At 42.9% G+C, this 21489-nt stretch overlaps 3 protein-coding genes across 9 annotated transcripts in view; 2 read left to right on the forward strand and 1 right to left on the reverse strand.

Moving 5' to 3' along the window:
• LOC140471076 (formin-like protein 3) overlaps positions 1–5174 on the forward strand; it is a 224817-nt gene extending 219643 nt beyond the window's left edge. For all 4 annotated transcript variants that reach the window (XR_011956846.1, XM_072566920.1, XM_072566921.1 and 1 more), the window contains one exon: positions 486–5174. Coding sequence is in view for 1 of the 4 variants with exons in the window: in XM_072566921.1 (XP_072423022.1) it covers positions 486–550 (65 nt within the window). In the remaining 3 variants the exon portion in view is untranslated. The remainder of the gene's footprint in view (positions 1–485) is intronic.
• A 10930-nt stretch (positions 5175–16104) lies between these two features.
• The window catches only part of LOC140471231 (HIG1 domain family member 1C-like), a 119539-nt gene continuing 114154 nt past the window's right edge, over positions 16105–21489 (reverse strand). The window contains exon 4 of the mRNA XM_072567179.1: positions 16105–17158. Coding sequence (XP_072423280.1) covers positions 17091–17158 — 68 coding nt within the window. The 3' untranslated portion in view covers positions 16105–17090. The remainder of the gene's footprint in view (positions 17159–21489) is intronic.
• The window catches only part of slc11a2 (solute carrier family 11 member 2), a 92274-nt gene continuing 89560 nt past the window's right edge, over positions 18776–21489 (forward strand). For 2 of the 4 annotated variants that reach the window (XM_072567173.1, XM_072567172.1), the window contains exon 1: positions 18776–18910. In XM_072567173.1, the coding sequence (XP_072423274.1) occupies positions 18778–18910 (133 nt within the window). In that variant the 5' untranslated portion in view covers positions 18776–18777. The other 2 variants (XM_072567174.1, XM_072567176.1) reach the window with 2 other exon arrangements.

Here is a 21489-nt window from a genome sequence, read left to right on the forward strand (position 1 = left end):
TGCTACATTTTCCAACACTATCGATTATTGCTGAAAAAGACATGTTTTATCTTGTATTTAATGATGACAATCATTAATTGGTGCTTTCTGCATGGTAATACCTCTTCAATAAGAGTCTACTTGCCAGTCAAACTCTCCTCTGTTACAATATAAATACTTTGCCTCTATGATGGTTTTTTGCAAATTGTGCTGATAAGTACAAGAGGAAAAGATTTGACAAAATGTCTCTTTTTCAGCAATACTCAAGCTCTGTACTGCCAAATGCCTATGTAAGTACTGGATCAATGCATGTGTGCATGTATATGCACAACAATCCCAGTGGCTTGCCATCATTTTGATTGGATGTAACTCGACATCTTGCTGTTGTTTCGGAATTGCTTCACTGCAGAGCTGCTTTGCCTTGTTGCTTGATTGCCTCTTTGTTGCCCAACTAGCAGAGTGAAGGAGTTGGTGCCAATTGCCATTTTTTTGTTTGTTTCTCACAGATCTTAGAAGTCAACCATTCCGACGTGCAGACGCGGTGATACGACATGGATGGAAACACCTCTGAAGAAAAGAGTTGGGAGCGGGGAGGGGAGAAGGAGAGGACAACTGCAACCAAATTGACAGTGTTATCAAAAACTGTTCCCTCGGAGCATCTCGGGATGCACTTTCTTTTGTCACCTCACATCAACTCCCTGAAATGGTGAACTTACTGCACATGTACCTTTTGTAATCCACAAAAAATTGGCATGGTGTGGATAGGAAACATGAGGGAGAGCGCACATTCCCTTTCTGTTTCTGCAGGGGAAATATGTTTTCTTTTAAAATCAATCCACAACAACTACTCACCACTTAATGGATAAAATGATACAACTACGTGTTTGAGATCCTGATGCTCCATCAAAGCTGGGAGGAAGCATGTTTCTCAGTAGGATAGAAAACACAGAGAACTATTGGCTGTCTCACCAAATTAGGGCAGTCTGTGAAATTTGAACGCCTTGTTACGGCAGTATTACCTGGGCACATTAACTATGGAGTTCTTTCTATTTTGTAGTCTTAATTAATTTAATGTATTTTTCCATTATTCCTCCTATGTCTTGTACAGTTAACTTGACCTTCTGTGATGTTTCCAAAGAAACTTTGGCACCTGTTCTTGCCAAAGTAAAATGGCCACTATTGTTGGAATATTATCTTTCTCTTCTATTGATTTCAAACCCATTTTGAGGTCCTTCTGAGCATTTCCAGGTGTTTAGTTCTCTGAATATTGCTAAATTCCTTGATATATTTGGAAATCCTAATGAGAATACTGAAGAATATTCAATGGAGCTAGCAATTAGACCTACAAAGTCTGTTGAGAAGCAGATATAAGGACAAATTTTCCTCCCCTCAAGTCAGACTTTTTCACTACTTTTCAGACTCATTGCATTGCAAGGGATTGGATGGAGCAGATTGGGGTGTTTGGAAGTCTGAGTGAGGAGAATATGTAATCCACACAGACCTGACTGTGTTTTACCACTGTTCTTGAGTCAGCATTTACGTAGCACCTAAAAGGTTCATCATGCACCAAGTTGGATGGAATTTGAACTCTGACTTTTGATCAGCACTCGGGCTGTTATATTTTCTGATTCTATGAATTGAGAAGGAGATATTGAATTAGAAATTGTTCTTACCTCTGTTCTGATCTGGGAATTATGGACTCAAATTTTTTTTTTGTTCCTTTGTTAACTGGAACAGTATCTTCTGTTGGAAGTATGGGAACTGAATACAAACTACAGAATTGACTCTTTTTTTTTTATTGTTCGGCTAGCCAATAAGTTAAGCCCTCTGATATTGTCAATTGTTTTATTTAATATATATACTTTAGGAGCATTTGCACTTAAGCCCAGTATCCCCAAATGCTCTGATTACAGTTCTTGGGTCAAACCCTTAGTTCACCATCTCTCCCAGTGATAGATGCAGTTCATCTCTGCTAGCTGGTTCCCATCCTCTGTCCAATTGACTCAGCTGAAAAGAGCATCTCTCTCACTTGGGTGTTGAGTGGGTCCTTGCTGCTTGGGCTCACTGGGGTAGGAGACTAGAATGTGGCTGGTACCTCAGGGAATTGTGGGGGAGTGAAACCTAAGGTAGAAGAGCAATTCACTGGGTGCAGTTTTCAAAACAAAACTCTCTTCAGTGGGACTAATCCCACCAGCTCTCACTAGTGTCCATGATTACCAATAAACTCTAAATACTGCCATAAAACAATTTTAAGGCAAACTCCGTTTTTAATTGTATTTGGCAGTACCAGAGTTGTGCTTTGCAATGTAAAGTTGCAGTTCCAGTATCACTGATTTTACAACAATTTGCTGGAAGGTATTTTTGGCCTTTTCAATGAAATAGGCTACAGTCTTGAACTGAATGTCCAGAGGCAAAGATTTGCATGTAAATATAAGGCATTTCAGAAACGATTTAATGTTACAGTTGGCTGTGTGATCATTTTGCAGAATAGGTGAGAAAATCTTATGTTTAAAACAAAAATCAGCTTTGCATTCAATTCAAATGTGTGCCTTCAATGCTTAGTTCTTGGTTTGTTTATAGTTCCCCATCTTCTAAACCAATTACAGCATAAAGGAGGCCAGTCTGCCTGCTGTACCTAGCAATACCTTATTAACTAAATTAATCTGCTCTTGCCCATTTCCTCTTTCCACTTGCCCATTCATTTCATTTTTTTCCCCAAAACTTTTGATTTCACCTCAAGATGGTACAGCCCCCTGCCTCAACAGCCACTTCTGGTAATACATTACACCTTGTAATTTGGGATAGATTGTATCCCTTTTATTTTGATGATAACCAATTATGTATGGCCCCATTTCATTTTCCTGAATCAGCAGTCTGTAGAAACACAGTCTTTTGTGATTAATCCTTTCATAATTTAGATGCTTTTGTCAGATTCCCTTCTTAACTCTGTTCCAAATGGGAGGGGAGGGGGTACAATATATCAGGCTGTCCTTCACTAATTCTTTGTATAATATTAATGAATCTTCACTGCTCCCTTTCCAAAGATTCTAACATTCTTTGTTCCCTATTATAATTTTCCCCACATCTGAAATAAGGATCTCACATTTTGTCTTCACTAACCTTTTTCTCTTCACATATTTACAGAAACTTTTGTGATCAGTTTTGATGTTCCCTCTAATTTTACTCTCATCCCCTATTCTCACCCTCTTGATCAAACCTCTTTTGCTGAATTCTAAAATGCTTCCATTCCTCAGGCTTGCTGCTTTTTCTGGCACTTTTATCTGTTGACTATTTGGATCTACAGAAAGCCGTGTTGAGCCACCTTTCCTCTTGTACTTTTGCACCAGATAGGAATGAATATTGTTATAATTCATGCACACATGCTATAATATGAACCATTGTCTAGCCACTGTCAACCTGTTGAGTAAGGTTCCCTGTTCTATCCCAGCCAATTCTTGCCTCGGACCCTCATAGTTCCCTTTATTTAGATTCAGATTTAACTCTCTTTAGATTCAACTACTTCATTCTTCACCTTAATGAAGAATTTGTTCATATTATGGTTGCTGTTCCCAAAAGGACTCATCACAACAAAAAAGTCACCACGATTATAGTTGTACCCTTACTGCGTGCATCTCTGATTTCTGATTTAATGCCTTTCCTTACATCTCCACTCAGCCCCCAATAATGTTTTATGCCCCTTGGTGTTTGTGATCTGCATCCAAACAGGCTCCACATCATGGTTATCCAAGAAAATATCTTTCCTCACTATTGCTTTGATTTCCTCCTTTACCAACAATGTTATTTCACTTACTTTCCATTTTTGTCTCTCCTTTCCAAATATGCCTGGATGTTCAGTTCCCACCCTTGGTCGCCCTGCAGCCACATCTCTGTAATCGTAACAATATCATTAACCATTTATTTAATTCATCTGCCTTATTGTAAATGCTCCATGTGTTACAACACTATGCCTTTAGACTTGTCTTTTTAATTTTGTTAATCAGAACAATATTTCATAGCTTTCAGGGTCAGTGGGTCCAAATCCTCCCACCCTCCGAGTGAAAATTACATGTTTCAGGGCATTTCTTACCAAGGTGGGTCTGGTGAGTGAGGAAATTCCTTTAAGCCATCAGCTTCAGGATTAAAATCCAGGTGTGTGTGTGTTGCTATATTACAGTACGCTGCTCACATGCCAGACAGGCTAAAATCCCACCCTAAATTGACACTGTCTTTAAATTCAGGTCACGTTATTAGAGACATAGTCAGGCTGATCCAACATGTCCCATTGAGCAATGGAAAAATCAGCACCTTTGGAATGATTTGAGTGTGCATCAGCAAGCTTAAACCTCTCTCATTACTGACTTGCCTCATGAGGTGGAAGTTGAGCCTGAAGGTGAGGAATTAATGTCTTATCTGCTCATTCACTGAAGTGTGTCACAAACCTGGTGTGAGAACAGCTTTATTTATTGGATTTTTAAAACATTGTTTTTAAACGTTGCTGTCCAAAGGCTACAAAATTATTTAAAGCAAGGTGTGTCTTGTTGTTTCAAGCTAATTCAATGGTCTTCCATTTTTCTAATAAAATAACCCCAACAGCGAGCTTTTTTAAAATTACACTTGATTTGTACCGTCAGTTATAGTTTACAATTTATGCTGCTTCCCCCATGTATTCTTGGATTGTTCCAGTGATGTGATAGATTGAATGACTTTACATTATTGTTTAGCCTGTAACATCATCTGGAAGACCATCTGATACAAAGGTGCAATGTAATAGTCAAAGCTAAGGTATAGACTCAGAATGTATGTTTTTAATACTGAATTTCAGTAAGTCTACCCATCAGTAGTTATTATTTTAAAAAGTGAGCTGTGGACTTGGGGGAAAGTAGACTTCAAATAATCCATGCATTCCTGTACAAATCCACAAGGTCGCCATTTTATTTTGTCTTTCTGGTATGTATTACATATGAAGTATTTAGTTTGTATTTTAACCATTCCGTTCCAAACTCTACATTCCTGTAGTTAAGTGTATGCTTTTGTAATTGTAAAAAAAACTGTTAAATTCATTCAATTTTCCATTTTTTAAAAAGACTATTTTTAAAACTATGCCAAAGTTGAGGCTTTCTGCCACTACGCAATACTGTACATATTATTCTTAATAATTATTATAAATCCAGCTCTCTGTGGTCCAATTGTTGTGATCTTTGGGTTTTGTGTTTTATTGGAAATCTGAGATTCTGGATGTAGGTTTGCTCGCTGAGCTAGAAGGTTCGTTTTCAGACGTTTCATCACCATACTAGGTAACATCAGTGAGCCTCTGGCGAAGCACTGGTATTATGACCAACTTTCTATATGTGTTAGGTTTCCTTGGGTTGGTGATGTCATTTCTTGTTCTTTTTCTCAGAGGGTGGTACATGGGGTCCAAGTCGATGTGTTTGTTGATAACTCTTGTGCTTACGTGACAGACTGATAATTCCTTCAAGACGTTGTATTTTCTTTCATTAATTTTTCAGAAAAAACATTTTGCGATACAGTATGAGAGTTATTTGCAATATGACCTTGAGCAATGTAGTGTGCTTTGGAAGAAGAGGTGACTTTGGACCTATTGTTCCCAAAGTGCTCTAATAATGGGGCTTTCCTTGCCTCCTGTCACCTTGGTCTGTTGTAGACCTAAGAAAATCAATTGCCATGATTTGTCAACAACTCCACTATCATTGTCTCGTGCACCCACTTGGATGGTGTAGGGTCAACCAGTAGGATCCTGAACATTTTTCAATGTAATAATTTATATAGCGCTATCAGGATAATTAGTGTGGCACTTAAAAGCATCAATATGCCTATGGACAGAACAGTTGAAACTGCTGTAGATCAGTCTTGGATACCACACCTTGATTAATAGAAAGAGGCACAGTCAATTTGATTCAGTCTCTTAACCGTTTCTTCAGTAGCAATGTGGGGCAAAGTTTTTCAAGAATATAGGACTGGTGCTAATAAAAACTCATTAAAGTACCTCCCAACTATCACCGTGAAACCACTAACAAGCCCTCTGTTCAACAGTTATGCTCCTTTTCTGGAAGCCATTTTATTTACCAATGGTCTTTGACATGAAAAACAGAATAAGCATTTTACAGAAAACGAGGAGATTTCACAGAGCCTTCAAATCCGGCAGTGATTATCCTGCGGCATCTTGATACCAAGGGTAAAACATACTGGAATGTCTTTCTGTGATGTACCAAGATCCAAGAGCAGCCATGTAACTGGTAAACTCAAAAGAGTAAATAAGTTGGAGATTGAGGTAGTTGTTGTGGTTCTGTTCACCGAGCTGGGAATTTGTGTTGCAGACGTTTGTCCCCTGTCTAGGTGACATCCTCGGTGCTTGGGAGCCTCCTGTGAAGCGCTTCTGTGATGTTTCCTCTGGCATTTGAAACTGCACTACAAATGCCGGAGGAAAGATCACAGAAGCGCTTCACAGGAGGCTCCCAAGCACTGAGGGTGTCACCTAGACAGGGGACGAAGCGTCTGCAACACAAATTCCCAGCTCGGCGAACAGAACCACAACAACGAGCACCCGATCTACAAATCTTCGCACAAACTTTGAATTGAGGTAGTTAATAAACTGACATGTTGCCCTCATTGATTGGGTTCACGAAATAAGTGACTGCACTTGCAGTTGATACTGTGTTGTTGAAACCAGGAGGGTTACAGATATACCTCTGCTCTAGTACTGCCTTTCAGCCCTAGAATCAGTGTGGCTATTATCCTGGCTGCCCTCATGGTGTTCTAGATGGCTATGCATCAGGATTATTCAACCTTGGCAAGGAGCCAGACTCCCACTATCAGATCAGCTCTCCTGGTTATACCACAAGGAAAACCTGGATTTGGACCTGCTTTCAATGAAGAAAATCTAAAGCATTCTTTAGCCTTTTCAATTTACTGATGGGAAAACATACAGGTCAATTCTTCAACCTGTGTCCACTGCAGGGAATAAAAATACAGGTTTTGGTTAATAAGGGATTCTGATTGTAGATGCAACAATGCTGGGTAAAAGTCCAACTTGTGACAGTCACATAAAATAGTGCTCTCGATATGATTTTCTCTATTTTCCATTCATAGTTGAGGACGGTCCTCTGATGTGCTTCCTTTAAAGGGTTGCCAAGTGTTTCCATCTTCTCCAAATGCAGACTGTAATGTCATACAAACAGGTAAACTTGGGACCAGAAGTAGGTCATTCAGCCCTTCCAGGCAGCTTCACCATTCAGTAAAATCATGACTGACCTACTTGTGTGTTTTGAAGTACACAATATCATCTATCCCTGATAAACTTAGATTCTTGTTAGGTGGTGGGGTGCAGAGGCATTTTACCGCCACCTTTAAAAATATTCAATGACTTCCCCTCTGCCTTCTGAGACTGATTCCAAAGTTGCACATCCCTCGAGGAAAAAAAATTCTCCTCATCTCTGTCCTAAAAGGGTGACTTCTACTTAAAACAGGGCTACCTAATTCTGGATTCAGCCACAAGAGGAAACATCCTTCCCACACCTACCATGTCAGGACCAAGTCAGAAGTCACACTACACCAGGTTATAGTCCAACAGGTTTATTTGAAATCACGTGTTTAGTGTTTCCTCACAAGATAATGCACCCATTCCAGGTATTAATCTAATAAACATCTTATCTGCCTTCAACACATTTACACCCTTCCTTCACTAAGGAGACCAATTGCACACCGTATTCAAAAATGTGGTCTCGCCAAGATCAAGCAAGCATAACATCCTCATTTTTATGCTTAATTTCTCACTTAATAAAAGCAAGTATTCCATACTGAGTCACTGGTTTTACCTGCATAGTAACTTGTATAACTCCTGCACTAGAATATCCCTCTGCACTTTGGAACTCTTCAGTCATAGAGATATACAGCACAGAAACAGACCCTTCGGTCCAAATCGTCCATGCTGAGCAGATATCCTAACCTGACCTAGTCCCATTTGCCAGCACTTGGCCCATATCCTTCTAAACCCTTCCTATTCATGTACCCATCCAGATGCCTTTTAAATGCTGCAATTGTACCAGCCTCCACCACTACTTCTGGTAGCTCATTCCATAAATGCAACACCCTCCGCCTGAAAAAAGTTGCCCCTTGGGTCCCTTTTAAATCTTTCCCCACTCATCATAAACCTATGCTCTCTGGTTGTGGACTCCCCCACCCCAGGGAAAAAACCCTGTCTATTTATCTTATCCATGTCCCTCATGATTTTTTAAACCTTGATAAGGTCACCCCTCTGCCTCCGACGCTCCAGGGAAAACCTATTCAGCCCCTTTCCACAGCTCAAACCCTCCAACCCTGGCAACATCCTTGTGAATCTTTTCTGAACCCTTTCAAGTTTCACACCATCCTACAGAAGGGAGACTAGAATTGCCCACAATATTCCAAAAGTGACCTAGCTAATGTTATGGCTGTACAAAACATGACCTCCCAACTCCTACACTCACTGCTGTGACCAATAAAGGAAAGCATACTAAGTGCTTTCTTCACTATCCTATCTATCTGTGACTCCACTTTCAAGGAGCTATGAACCTGCACTCCAAGATCTCTTTGTTCAGCAACACTCCCCAGGGCTTTACCATTAAGTGTATAAGTCCTGCCTGATTTGCCTTCCCAAAATACAACACCTCATATGTATCTAAATTAAACTCCATCTGCCACTCATTGGCCCACTGATCAAGATCCTGTTGTACTCTGAGGTAACCTTTGCTGTCCACTACACCTCCAATGTTGGTGTCATCTGCAAACTTACTAAGTCTACCTCCTATGTTCACATCCAAATCATTTATATAAATGACTAAAAGTAGGGACCCAGTACTGATCCTTGTGGCACACTACTGGTCACAGGCCTCCACCACCCTCTGTCTTCTACCTTCAAGCCAGTTCTATCTCCAAATGGCTAGTTTTCCCTATATTCCATGTGATCTAATCTTGCTAACCAGTCTACTATGACGAACCTTGTGAAATGCCTTACTGAAGTCCATGTAGATCACTTCCACTGCTCTACCCTCATTAATCCTCCTCTTCAAAAAACTTGGTCAAGTTCATGAGACATGATTTCCCACGCACAAAGCCGTGCTGACTATTCATAATCAGCCCTTGCCTTTCCAAATACATGTAAATCCTGTCCTTCAGGATTCTCTCCAACAACTTGCTCACGACCAATGTCAGCCTCACTGATCTCTAGTTCCCTGGTTTTTCCTTACCATCTTTCTTAAATAGTGGTACCTCATTAGCCAACCTCCAGTCTTATGGCACCTCACCTGTGACTATCACTCAGCAAGGGGCCCAGCAGTCACTTCCCTAGCTTCCCACAGAGTTTGAGGGTACATGTGATCAGGTCCTGGGGATTTATCCACCTTTGTGTTTCAAGACATCCAGCATCACCACCTCTATAACATGGCCATTTTTCAAGATGTCGCCATCTGTTTCTCCACATTCTGTATCCACATCCATGTTTCTCCACATCCATGTTCTTCTCCATAGCAACCACTGATGCAAAATATTCACTTAGTATCTCCCCTATCTCCTGCAATTCCACACACAGGCTGCCTTGCTGATTTTTGAGGGGTATTATTCTCTCCCTAGTTACCCTTTTGTCCTTAATATATTTGTAAAACCCCTTTGGATTCTCCTTAATTCTATTTGCCAAAGCTATCTCATATCCCCTTTTTGCCCTCCTGATTTCCCTCTTGAGTATACTCCTACTGCTTTTATACTCTAAGAATTCACTCGATCTCTGATGTCTATACCTGACATATGCCTCCTTTCTCTTGACCAAAACCTCAATTTCTCTCGTCATCCAGCATTCCCTGGACCTATCAGGGAATATTCTGCTTTTTAAAATTCTTCCTAACAAAATGAACAACTTCATATTTTCCTATAATATACTCCATCTGCCAGATTTTACCCCACTTGCTTAACCTGTCTTTCCTTGGCATTACAACATGCTATCTGCCTCTGTGTCATTTACACATTTCACTGCCATGCCTTCAATCTCAATGGAAGCAATGAGTGTATGGAGAGGTTGCTGCATCAACTATTGTCTCCAGTGTTATTTACCTAGATGTTAGCCCAAACTGCAGTTGGACCTCATTTTCACTGTGTGTAAAGCTACGAACTGCGTGTTTCTTCATTTGATACATTTCCTTTTACAGTGCCTGCCTTCCATTTGGACCTATCAGCAACAACTTGCCTTTATGTGCCATCTTTAACACAGAAAGGTGGGCTCTTAACAAAGTTTGGCACTGAGCCATATGAGCACATTTCAGGGCAGGTGACCGAAAGCTTGGTCTAAAGGTCAGGTTTTAAGAAGTACTTTGAAAGTAGGAGAGGTTTGGGACTTAATTGTCAATAGCCTAAACATCTAAAATTATAAGGAGAACTGCAGCCCCAAGGTCAAAGTTGTCACTGTTCACCACACAGCAGAGCTTAAACACATGGTGCCTGCAGGACACTTCCTTTTTTATAAACTGTTAAATTGTTGCAAGTGATTGTAACACAATAATACAACATAAATGTAAATAACAAAGAAGGGCTGATTTTGTTTTGGCCCTACTCCTCTGGAATCACATGCAGTCAGTTGGATTGTTCAGTTACAGTACAATGCAATGTAACACCTCCCTCTTGTGGCAGAATATTAGAACAAAGAGCACTTGTTTCTTCACCGTAAAAATTTGTTTAAAAAAGACACCAAAGAAATGGAAAAAGTCAAGTGACATGAACCGAGAGCAAAGTTTGGATAGTGTTCAGACCTTGAGATGGCTAAATGATAGCATTGCAATTGAGTGAAGATAGAGGATCTCTTTAAATTGGTCCATAATTTTTCTTTGCTGGGGTACAAGAGTCCGATCTGAAACCGCTCCCCTGCTGTTCCGGAATATGTGAATTCTCCCTTTTATTTCCCCATCGTACACAACATTGGAAAAACAGCTTCTCATCAGGTTTACCAGGACAGCTAAAACTTTATAGTGTAGATGAACTTCACTAATCAAGAAAGAAAGAACATACCATCTAAAGGTATTCTTATAGACTCCCTACAGTATGGAAACAGGCCCTTCAGCCCAACAAGTCCACACCGATCCTCCAAAGACTATCCCACCCAAACCCATTCTCTACATTTATCCCTTACTAACCTACACATCCCTGAACAATTTAGCATAGCTAATTCACCTAACCTGCGCATCTTTGGACTGTGAGAGGAAAACCCGTGCAGACATGGGGAGAACATGCAAACTCCACAGACAGTCCGCCGAGGCTGGAATCAAACCCGGGTCCTTGGTGCTGTGAGGCAGCAGTGCTAACCACTGAGACACCATGCCACCCACAACTGAAACACTTGACAGTCAATGAAGTACTTTTGCAATGTAATCACCCCTGTAATGTAGGAATTGTGACAGCCAATTTGCACACAGCAAGCTCCCACAATCATCAATGTGATTTTTTTATTTCAAAAATATACTTTATTCATGAAATTATTATTGATATCTATACAATTGGTCATGCCATTCTTATGCACACATTGCATTTCTTTACATACAGAGATCGGAATTAATCATTTGTATGTACAAGTCTGTACATTGACCATCCACATATTTTGCTGAGGCGTCAGCGGGACCCAATGTCTGAGTGGGCCCCCTGTTCTTCTTAGGCAGGGTGACCTTAGATGGTGGCCTTTCCCCATCGCACCTAAGCAGCAGCTGCCCCAAGCTTCAGCGTGTCCCTCAACACGTCGTCCTGGACCTTGGAAGTGCCAGTCTGCAACACTCAGTCAGGGTCAATTCCTTCAGCTGGAAGATCAACAGGTTTCGGACAGACCAAAGAGCGTCTTTGACCGAGTTGATGATCCTCCAGGCACAGTTGATATTGGTCTCGGTTTGCGTCCCGGGGAACAGAGCATGGAGTCCCGCGTCACGGCGCTGCTTGGGACAAACCTCGACAAACACCACTGCTGAGATATTTGTATCATCAATAGCCACAGGTGAGGTGCTGGAAGACTGGAGGTTGCCACTATTGAAGAAAGGTGATAAGGACAAGCCAGGGAACTATAGACCGGTGAGCCTGATGTCAGTCATGGGCAAGTTGTTGGAAGGAATCCTGAGGGACAGGATGTACATGTATTTGGAAAGGCAAGGGCTGATTAGGGATAGTCAACATGGCTTTGTGCGTGGGAAATCATGTCTCATAAACTTGATTTGAGTTTTTTGAAGAAGTAACAAAGAGAATTCATGAGGGCAGAGCGGTGGACTGGTTACCTCCAGATTACAACGGGATCTTGATCAGATGGGCCGATGGGCCAAGGAGTGGCAGATGGAGTTTAGATAAATAGGAGGTGCTGCATTTTGGAAAGGCAAATCAGAGCAGAACTTATACAAACATTGGTAAAGTCCTGGGGAGTGTTGCTGAACAAAGTGACCTTGGAGTGCAGGTTCATAGATCCTTGAAAGCAGAGTCAGAGGTAGACAGGATAGCGAAGAAGGTGTTTGGTATGCTTGCCTTCATTGGTCAGTGCATTGAGTATAGGAGTTGGGAGGTCATGTTGCGGCTGTATAGGACATTGGTTAGGCCACTATTAGAATACTGCATGCAATTCTGGTTTTGCTGCTATAGGAATTCAGTTGTAGAAGGTTACAGTACAAAGGCCATTCGGGCTATTGTGTCTATGTCAGCCCTCTGCAAGACAATTCACCTGAGTGCCCCTCCCTGTTTTCCACTGTGGCCTGATTTTTCTCCTCTTCAGATAACAATTCCATTCCCACTTGAAAGCTGTGATTGAAGGTACCTCATCAGTTTCAGGCATTTCAGATCCCAACCTCTCATGTAAGCGAGCAAATTAAGCAGTGTTAGTTAGTTGGTTGAATTCTAACCATATGATTGAGAAAATAGAAGTGCATGTAGAAAATAGTCTTAATAACTTAATAAAAAGATATCTCAAATTATCATGTATAATAGTCTTTCGTTATGAATTTGCAATAAACAGAAGTCCAAGGAAGCTGAAAGTAAAACATAGATTTGCGGATGCTGGAGATCTGAAACAAATAAAAACCAAAATTACTAGAGAACAGAAACTCTCCCCTCCCCTGACAACATTACCCAGGGACCATTCTCTCTGAGACACTCTGGTCCACTCCTCCACTCCCAATACTTGTCCACAACCCCACGGTACCATCCCATGCAAGCACAGAAGGGTGACCTCCTCCCTCCTCACTATCCAAGATCTCAGAAACACCTTCCAGGTGATGCAGCAATTTACCTGCACTTCACTCGATCCAGTTTATTGTACTTGCTCACAATGCAGTCTTCTCAACATTGGAGAGATGAAGTGCAGACTGGGTACCACTTTGCAGAGCACCTATGTTATGTCTGTAAAAATGGCCCTGAGTTTCCAGTTACCTGCTACTTCAACACTTCACTGTGTTCCCACGCTAACATTTCTGTGAGGCTTGTTACAGAGCTCCAGCAAAGCTCAGCATAAGTTGGAGAAATAACACCTCACCTTCTTTAAATATCTTACCGTTTTCAGGACTCTACATCAAGTATAACAATTTCAGAGCATGACCACCTCCTGTGATCATAGAATCCCTACAGTGTGGAACAGGCCATTTGGCCCAACAAGTCCACACCGACCTTCCGAAGAGTATCCCACTCAGATCCATTCCCCTGACTAATGCACTTAGCCTATTGTAGCTTTAAGAGGTGTGTGTTGTACTTTTTTTATTGAAGAGAAGTTTTAAGACAGAGGTGACGTACTGTCTATTTGAATTGAATAACGTAAACACCTTGTGAGACCTTGGAGAATTTTTAAAAATTTGGAACAATAGAAGTGGCCTGAATGGGGTCGGTCAAGCTCTCACAGAGCCAGGACTTTTTTAGTTTTAGTTTCTCAGTGGCAGTTGCTGATTTTGAGTTTTCTTGAAGCTGGGTTTGGGAGCTGCAGTACATCTCCCCCTGCTGTCTCTCTCTCTCTCACACACTCACACTCACACACACAGAGTTTCCTGCTATACTCTTTCCGAACTTTCTCTTAATGTTTTTCCTCCTGGACTGGAGATTTGCCTGTCAGATAATCTATTTTACTGAATTTTGCTTTTTGCCAAGGGTGTGTTTATGGGATGTTACTTGTTATGGACAAGGCCAGACTACTCAAAACATTCTTAAGCAGGCAACCCAGATTGTAACTTTGCTATTTGTTTCCGTAAGTGAACAATGAAAATGATCTGGAGTAAGTTAGCTAGGTTGACTACCAGGTTTTAAGAGACTTCACCAGTTTCCTCATTTCCCCAGTTCCAACCTTCCAGCTCAGCACCTGTCTTACCTGCCAGTCTTCCTTCCCACCTATCTGCTCCACCCTCCTCTCTGACCTATCACCTTCATCCCCACCCTCATCCACCAATTGTGCTCTTTGCTACCTTCTCCCATCCTCCTGTCTGGCCTATCACCTTCATCCCCACCCCCATCCACCAATTGTGCTCTTTGCTACTTTCTCCCATCCTCCTGTCTGGCCTATCACCTTCATCCCCACCCCCATCCACCTATTGTACTCTTTGCTACCTTCTCCCATCCTCCTCTCTGACCTATCACCTTCATCCCCACCCCCATCCACCTATTGTACTCTTTGCTACCTTCTCCCCGGCCCCCCCGCCCCCCCCATTTATCTCTCCACCCTGGAGACGCCCTGCCTTCATTCCTGATGAAGGGCTTTTGCCCGAAACGTCGATTTTCCTGCTCCTTGGGATGCTGCCTGACCTGTTGTGCTTTTCCAGCACCACTCTAATATAGACTCTGATCTCCAGCAGCTGCAGTACTCACTTTCACCAGGTCTTAAAACAGACAAACATTTATTCACAAAATTACGGAATGAAACACAAAGAACAGAAGATAGAATACCCACAGAACTCAGTCTATCCAGACTAGACTTAATTATGCTGTTCTGAAAATACACAACAGTCCCAATAAACAAAACCTCCTTAAACACAGAGGCTTACAGGTTGATGTTAGAAGGGCAGAAGGAGAGAGAGTTCAGCAGCCTGTTTCACATACAGCCCCTGCTGCACCAAACTAAAAAACAAGAATTTGGCTTCCAGGATTGACCACTCCCCTTTCATTATACAGGTTACTTCTAAAGCATAAAAGCTTTGGTTTAATGTCTTATCTGTTTACATATAAACAAAAAGGCCTTTCATCTTTGTACGAAACCAAGTAGTTTCGGAGCCCGGACTGTTTTACGACCCCTCTGAGAAAAACCAAGGACACAGTATCCTTGAGGAAAGGAACAGCTTTTAGAAAAAAGGACTTACCATATTGGAACAGTTAATTAGTAGTATATTAATTATTTTGTTAAGCATTTCGATGGAGTTATAATTCAGCCAATTTTTCAAACTTTTGTCTGTATTTTAATTGTAGTGTCAAAATAACGTATGTTTTGCTTCACATTGAGTACTCTGACCAATTCAATAGCATCTGGATTACAATGCCTGGCACTTACCTTTAAAATAAGAAACCGTTCGGGTCCAGACTGCTTTTTGAATAATTTGAGGGCATTTGGTCTGATCCATAACACTCCTTCCTTATTATCTACCCCCACAAACCCAGGTCAGGTCATGAAATCGATTATTTTCAGCACAGTCAACCCATTTTCACTACTCAAAGTCCCGATTATTACCAATCTATCTTTTCTTCTTTCCTGGCCTACTGTCAACAATTCTTTATCTTTTTCACTCTCTTTTATTTTTTCACTCTCTTTCCCAAAATGCTGAAGGAGATTGCTACTAGGAGATTGCAATAGCATTGGTAATGATTTTTCATGAATCACTGGAGTCAGTGAGGGTCCCAGAGAACTGGCAAATGGCGAATATAAGATCCCTGTTTAAGAAGGGAGGGTGGCAGAAAGCAGGAAACTATAGGCCACTAAGCCTGACCTCTGACGTTGGTAAGATTTTAGAGTCCATTATGAAGGATGAGATTGCAGAGTACTTGGAAGCGCATGGTAAAATAGTCATGATTTGGAGATGCCAGTGTTGGACTGTGGTGTACAAAGTTAAAAATCACACAACACCAGGTTATAGTCCAACAGGTTTAATTGGAAGCACACTAGCTTTCGGAGCGACGCTCCTTCATCAGTTGATAGTGGAGGGCTCAATCCTAACACAGAATTTATAGCAAAAATTTACAGTGTGATGTAACTGAAATTATACATTGAAAAATTGATTGTCTGTTAAGCCTTTCATCTGTTAGAATGCCGTGATAGTTTCACTTCTTTCATGTGTAAATCACAAAACCTTTTTTTAAACAAGTTGCATTCTGGGGTTAGCTGTTAACAATGGTGATAGCTAGACAATATGTTGAAGGTGTTGGCCCCCTGTGTTCTCTGTTTATGCCATGATGTTTAGATTGATTCTAATCTAAAAAGTGAGATAACGGAGTTTTACATAAATTCATGCAGTGTTTGAGCAAAGTACAATGTAACCCTGCAAGTACAAATTCATCCCACAAAATATATGTACGCATGTGGGTCTTTGTCTGTGTGTGTCTGTCTGGGTTGGGGGTTGTGAGTGTGAGAATGTGTGTGTGTGTGTGTGTGTGTGTGTGTGTAGCGAGTGCAGAGTATCTTAAGTCTGTGAGGGGGTGCAAATGTGAGTGTGGGAGTGTGTGTGCCTGTAAGAATGTGTATGGGTGTGTGTGTGTGTGTGTGTGTGTGAGTGTGTAGCGAGTGCAGAGTATCTTAAGTCTGTGAGGGGGTGCAAATGTGAGTGTGGGAGTGTGTGTGCCTGTAAGAATGTGTATGGGTGTGTGTGTGTGTGTGTGTGTGTGTGTGTGTAGGAGTGCCTGTCTGTGTGTATAGTGCAATGGTGGTCACCTGTAATGTGACATGAACCCAAGGTCCCGGTTGAGGCCCTCCCTATGGGTTCCGAACTTAGCTATCAGCCTCTGCTCGGCCACTTTTCTCTGCTGCCTGTCCCGAAGTCCACCTTGGAGGATGGTCACCCAAAGGTCCGAGGCTGAATGTCCTGGACCACTGAAATGTTCCCCAACTGGGAGGGAACCCTCCTGTCTGTTGATTGTTGTGCAGTGCCCATTCATCCGTTGTTGTAGCCTTTGCTCGGTTTCCCCAATGTACCATGCCTCCGGGCATCCTTGCCTGCAACTTATAAGATAGACAACGTTGTCTGAGTCACATGAGTACCTGTCATGTACAAGGTGGGAGGTGTCCCCACACGTAATGGTGGTATCTATGTCCACACTCTGACACGTCTTGCAGCGCCTACCCTGACAGGGTTGTATGGAGTTGCCCTGAGAGCCAGGCAGCTTGCTACGAACAACGATCTGTTTGAGGTTTGGCGGTTGTTTAGAGGCAAGTAGTGGAGGTGTGGGGAAGGTCTTGGTGAGGTGCTCATCCTCATTGATAATGTGTTGCAGGTCACGAAGAACATGGCGTAATGTTTCAGCTGTAAATTCTGTGTTAGGATTGAGCCCTCCACTATCACCCGATGAAGGAGTGTTGCTCCGAAAGCTAGTGTGCTTCCAATTAAACCTGTTGGACTATAATCTGGTGTTGTGTGATTTTTAACATGGTTAAAATAGAGCTGAGTCCGCACAGCTTCATTAAAGGAAGGTCATGCCTGACAAATCTATTAGAATTCTTTGAGGAAATAGCAAATTAGACAATTGGATTTCCAGAAGGCCTTTATCTCTGTCTTAATTACTCAATAATTTGGCCTGCACAGCATCCTGTGTGGTACCCTGTTAAATGTGTTCTTAATTGGTAATGGGATCACGGGAGAAGGCAGGAGAATTCGGTTGTGAAATATCAGCCATGATCGAATGGCGGAAAGACTTGAAGGGTCAAATGTTGAGAGTGTGTTGCTGGAAAAGCCCAGCAGGTCAGGCAGCATCTGAGGAGCAGGAAAATCGATCTTTCAGGCAAGAGCCTTTCATCAGGAATGAAATCATCCTGATGAAGGGCTCTTGCCCGAAACATCGATTCTCCTGCCCCTCAGATGCTGTCTGACCTGCTGCGCTTTTCCAGCAACACACTCTCAACTCTGATCTCCAGCATCTGTAGTACTCACTTTCTCCTTTGTTATGGGCCAAATGGCCTAATTCTGCTCTGGTGTCTTATGATCGCTGGCCTTTGTCTCTCCCTTCCTGCTCTTTCCTTTCTGCCCCCTAACGTCAGCATCAATTACTAGCTATTTCTAGTTTTGAAGGGTCACTGGCCCTGAAACGTTAACTCTTTTTCTCTGTACAGATACTGCCAGACCTACTGAGCTTCTCCAACACTTTCCGTTTTTGCTCCCCTTAACATTCTTAGATTTGCTGAATATTTCCACTATGTTCTGTTTCTATTCAATACAATCTCTATGTTTCTGTGAAAATGAACCCTGGTGTTTGGTTTGTGTAGTATAAACTAGTTGATACAAAACTTCATGTAACTTCACACGCACCTTCGAAATGTTGCAACTTCATCTGCTCCTGCAAGTGGCGCTGTGCCTGGAGGTCTACGGCTGCAGACCGGCAAACAGCAGGCGTGCAAGCGGGCCAATGTGCAGTGAGGAGGCGGGCCGGGGCTAGGGCCAATGAACATTGAGAACCCGGGTTGGGAGCCAATGCACATCGAGGGGCTGGGGCTTAAGCCAGTGAACAGCGAGGAGGTGGTGTCGGAGCCAATGAACAGCAAGGAGGCGGGGCGAGGGTCAGAGCCAATGAAAAGCGAGGGGCTGGGGCTAATAAACATCGGAGAAGCCACTGAGGCCAATGAACAGCATGGCCCTGTGGCTAAAACACAGCGAAGAGGCGGGACCGAGGCCAATGAACAACGAGGATCTGGGGTCTGGACCAATGAGCAGCGAGGGGCCAAAGTCAATGCGCACCGAAGAGGCGGAACCGGAGCCAATGGGTAACGAGGGGTTGGCACCGGAACCAATGGGTAGCGAGCAGAGGAGGGACTTGGGGCCGAATTCCGTGGCGGTACGGGTTTGGAGTAAAGTTGGAGGGTGGTGGTGCCCCGTTGCGGTGAACTGGTAAGGGATCACTTTATGTTTCGCCTCAGTGGCCAACTTTTTCTCATATGATTTCCGCGGCGAGGGAAAAAAAAAGATACTTGATCTGCGCCTCATGTTATGGGTCTCTCAAGTCGTTGCTGCCTACCTTCTCTCCGGCAAGACGTGGAGGTTCGGTGGTAGTGCCGAAATAAATTGACTTGGAAGGTACCATTTCTTGAGGGGAGTAGACCCCTAGTGTTTTGTCCTTTGAGGCAGTCTATCCTTGGTTGCTTCGCAGACGTGTTAATGTAAAATATTTTTTTTAACATTAGATTATTTACAGGGTCAACATGTCCACTCCGAAGCGCAACCCACCCAGACCCATTTTCACCCTAACCTGCACATCTTTGGACTGTGGGAGGAAAGCCCGCAGACACGGGGAGAACGTGCAAACTCAACACAGAGAGGCTGGAATTGAACCTGGGTCCTTGGCTCTGTGAGGCAGCAGTGCTAAGCACTGAGCCACCAGTTCAGTCTATTGTATCAACCCCGAGTTTGTTTTGGATCCGAATCCGGATTCTTTGACAATTCTCTCTCAGACGCGACGTGTTGAGCTGTGTTCCCCTCTCTATATCTGAAGCTGGCCTTAAACGGATTTTGATGGTTTCATGTTGGATTAAGGAAGGACGAGGGGTCACTGATGCAATGAGACGGAAAGCTGTCTCAGACACGACCAGTGGCCAAATTTGTTCGCTGTGGCCGCCTACAGAGCACCTTCGTGTTGAAATTATGAGCCTTTGTGGAGGCTTTTAAGTAACGTCACAAGGCAAAAGAGGGAATAGAATGACAAGCAGCGCGTGTTGTAGAAGGGAAGGGCGATTATGTAACAGCAGAAAACCTGTTTTTACTTCCTTTACAACGTCATCAGCCAGGGTTACATCTCTTTCCCCATTTATTTTCCTGAAATAAAACCTGGGAGAGGGGGAAGATAGGCTTTCAATTGTAAGTAGAGGTTGCACACTATTTTACAAAATCGCAATTTGCTGCAAAGGAGTTAGGCAATACACAAGAAGGGACTAGAATTGACAATTTTTGGAAATAGGCTGCAATGATTTGCTCCTGACAATTCTGACTCTTGTTCTATATGTCCTGGAACAAATGTGTTATCTATTTGAATCAAATATCACAAAATCAAGTGATAATTTGGAGCACTTATGGCAAGACTGAAGCAGTTTTTGCTGTTCTATTCCTGAGTATCACAAGAGCTTGGTAAGATGAGACTGGGAAGGTGAGGTGAGAGGGAGGTAGGTTTGGGACAGGGGGCATGAAGCAAGTCTGAAGAGGTGATGGGTGGGGTAAATGGACAAAGTGAGGGGGACATGGGAGTCATAGAGAGGTACAGCATGGAAACAGACCCTTCGGTCCTACCCGTCCATGCTGACCAGATATCCCAACCCAATCTAGTCCCACCTGCCAGCACCTAGCCCATATCCCTCCAAACCCTTCCTATTCAGATACCCATCCAGATGCCTTTTAAATGTCACAATTGTACCAGTCTCCACTTCCTCTGGCAGCTCATTCCATACATGTACCACCCTCTGTGTGAAAAAGTTGCCCCTTAAGTCTCTTTTATGTGTTTCCCCTCTCACTCGAAACCTATGTCCTCTAGTTATGGATTCCCTGACCCCAGGTGAAAGACTTTGTCTATTTACCCAATCCATGCCCCTCATAATTTTGTAAACCTCTTATCAGGTCACCCCCTCAGCCTCCGACGTTCCAGGGAAAACAGCCCCAGCCTGTTCAGCCTCTCCCTGTAGCTCAGATCCTCCAACCCTGGCAACATCCTTGTAAATCTTTTCTGAACTCTTTCAAGTTTCACAACATCCTAACTGTACCTCTTGTGCTCACATCCAAATCATTTATGTAAATGACAAAACGTAGAGGACCCAGCACCAATCCTTGTGGCACTCCATTGGTCACAGGCCTCCACCCTGAAAAACAACCCTCCACCACCACCCTCTGTCTTCTACCTTTGAGCCAGTTCTGTATCCAAATGGCTAGTTCTCCCTGTATTCCGTGAGATCTAACCTTGCTAATCAGTCTCCCATGGGGAACCTTGTCGAGCGCCTTACTGAAGTCCATATAGATCACATCTACTGCTCTGCCCTCCTCAATCTTCTTTGTTACTTCTTCAAAAAAACTCAATCAAGTTTGTGAGACATGATTTCCCACGCAAAAAGCCATGGGAACTCATAGACCCACCTGGTGAGGTTCAGCTGGCTGACCTCGATCACTGTATTCTTCATGCTCTTAAGTTGTGGGACGTAGGCCCGTTCCTTTTTCTGTCGCTACTCCTGGGATGTTTGCACACCAGGTCCGGTTCCTCTGACCCTGCCTTGGATACTGGCCACATGTACCAGAGTGTAGCCAGCCTCCAGCACCCGGAGCATCTTGGAAGAAATTCATCTTTGTCAGGCGGTAACAGTATCAAGGC

Source organism: Chiloscyllium punctatum, chromosome X (assembly GCF_047496795.1).
Source record: "Chiloscyllium punctatum isolate Juve2018m chromosome X, sChiPun1.3, whole genome shotgun sequence".
Classification (NCBI taxonomy): domain Eukaryota; kingdom Metazoa; phylum Chordata; class Chondrichthyes; order Orectolobiformes; family Hemiscylliidae; genus Chiloscyllium; species Chiloscyllium punctatum.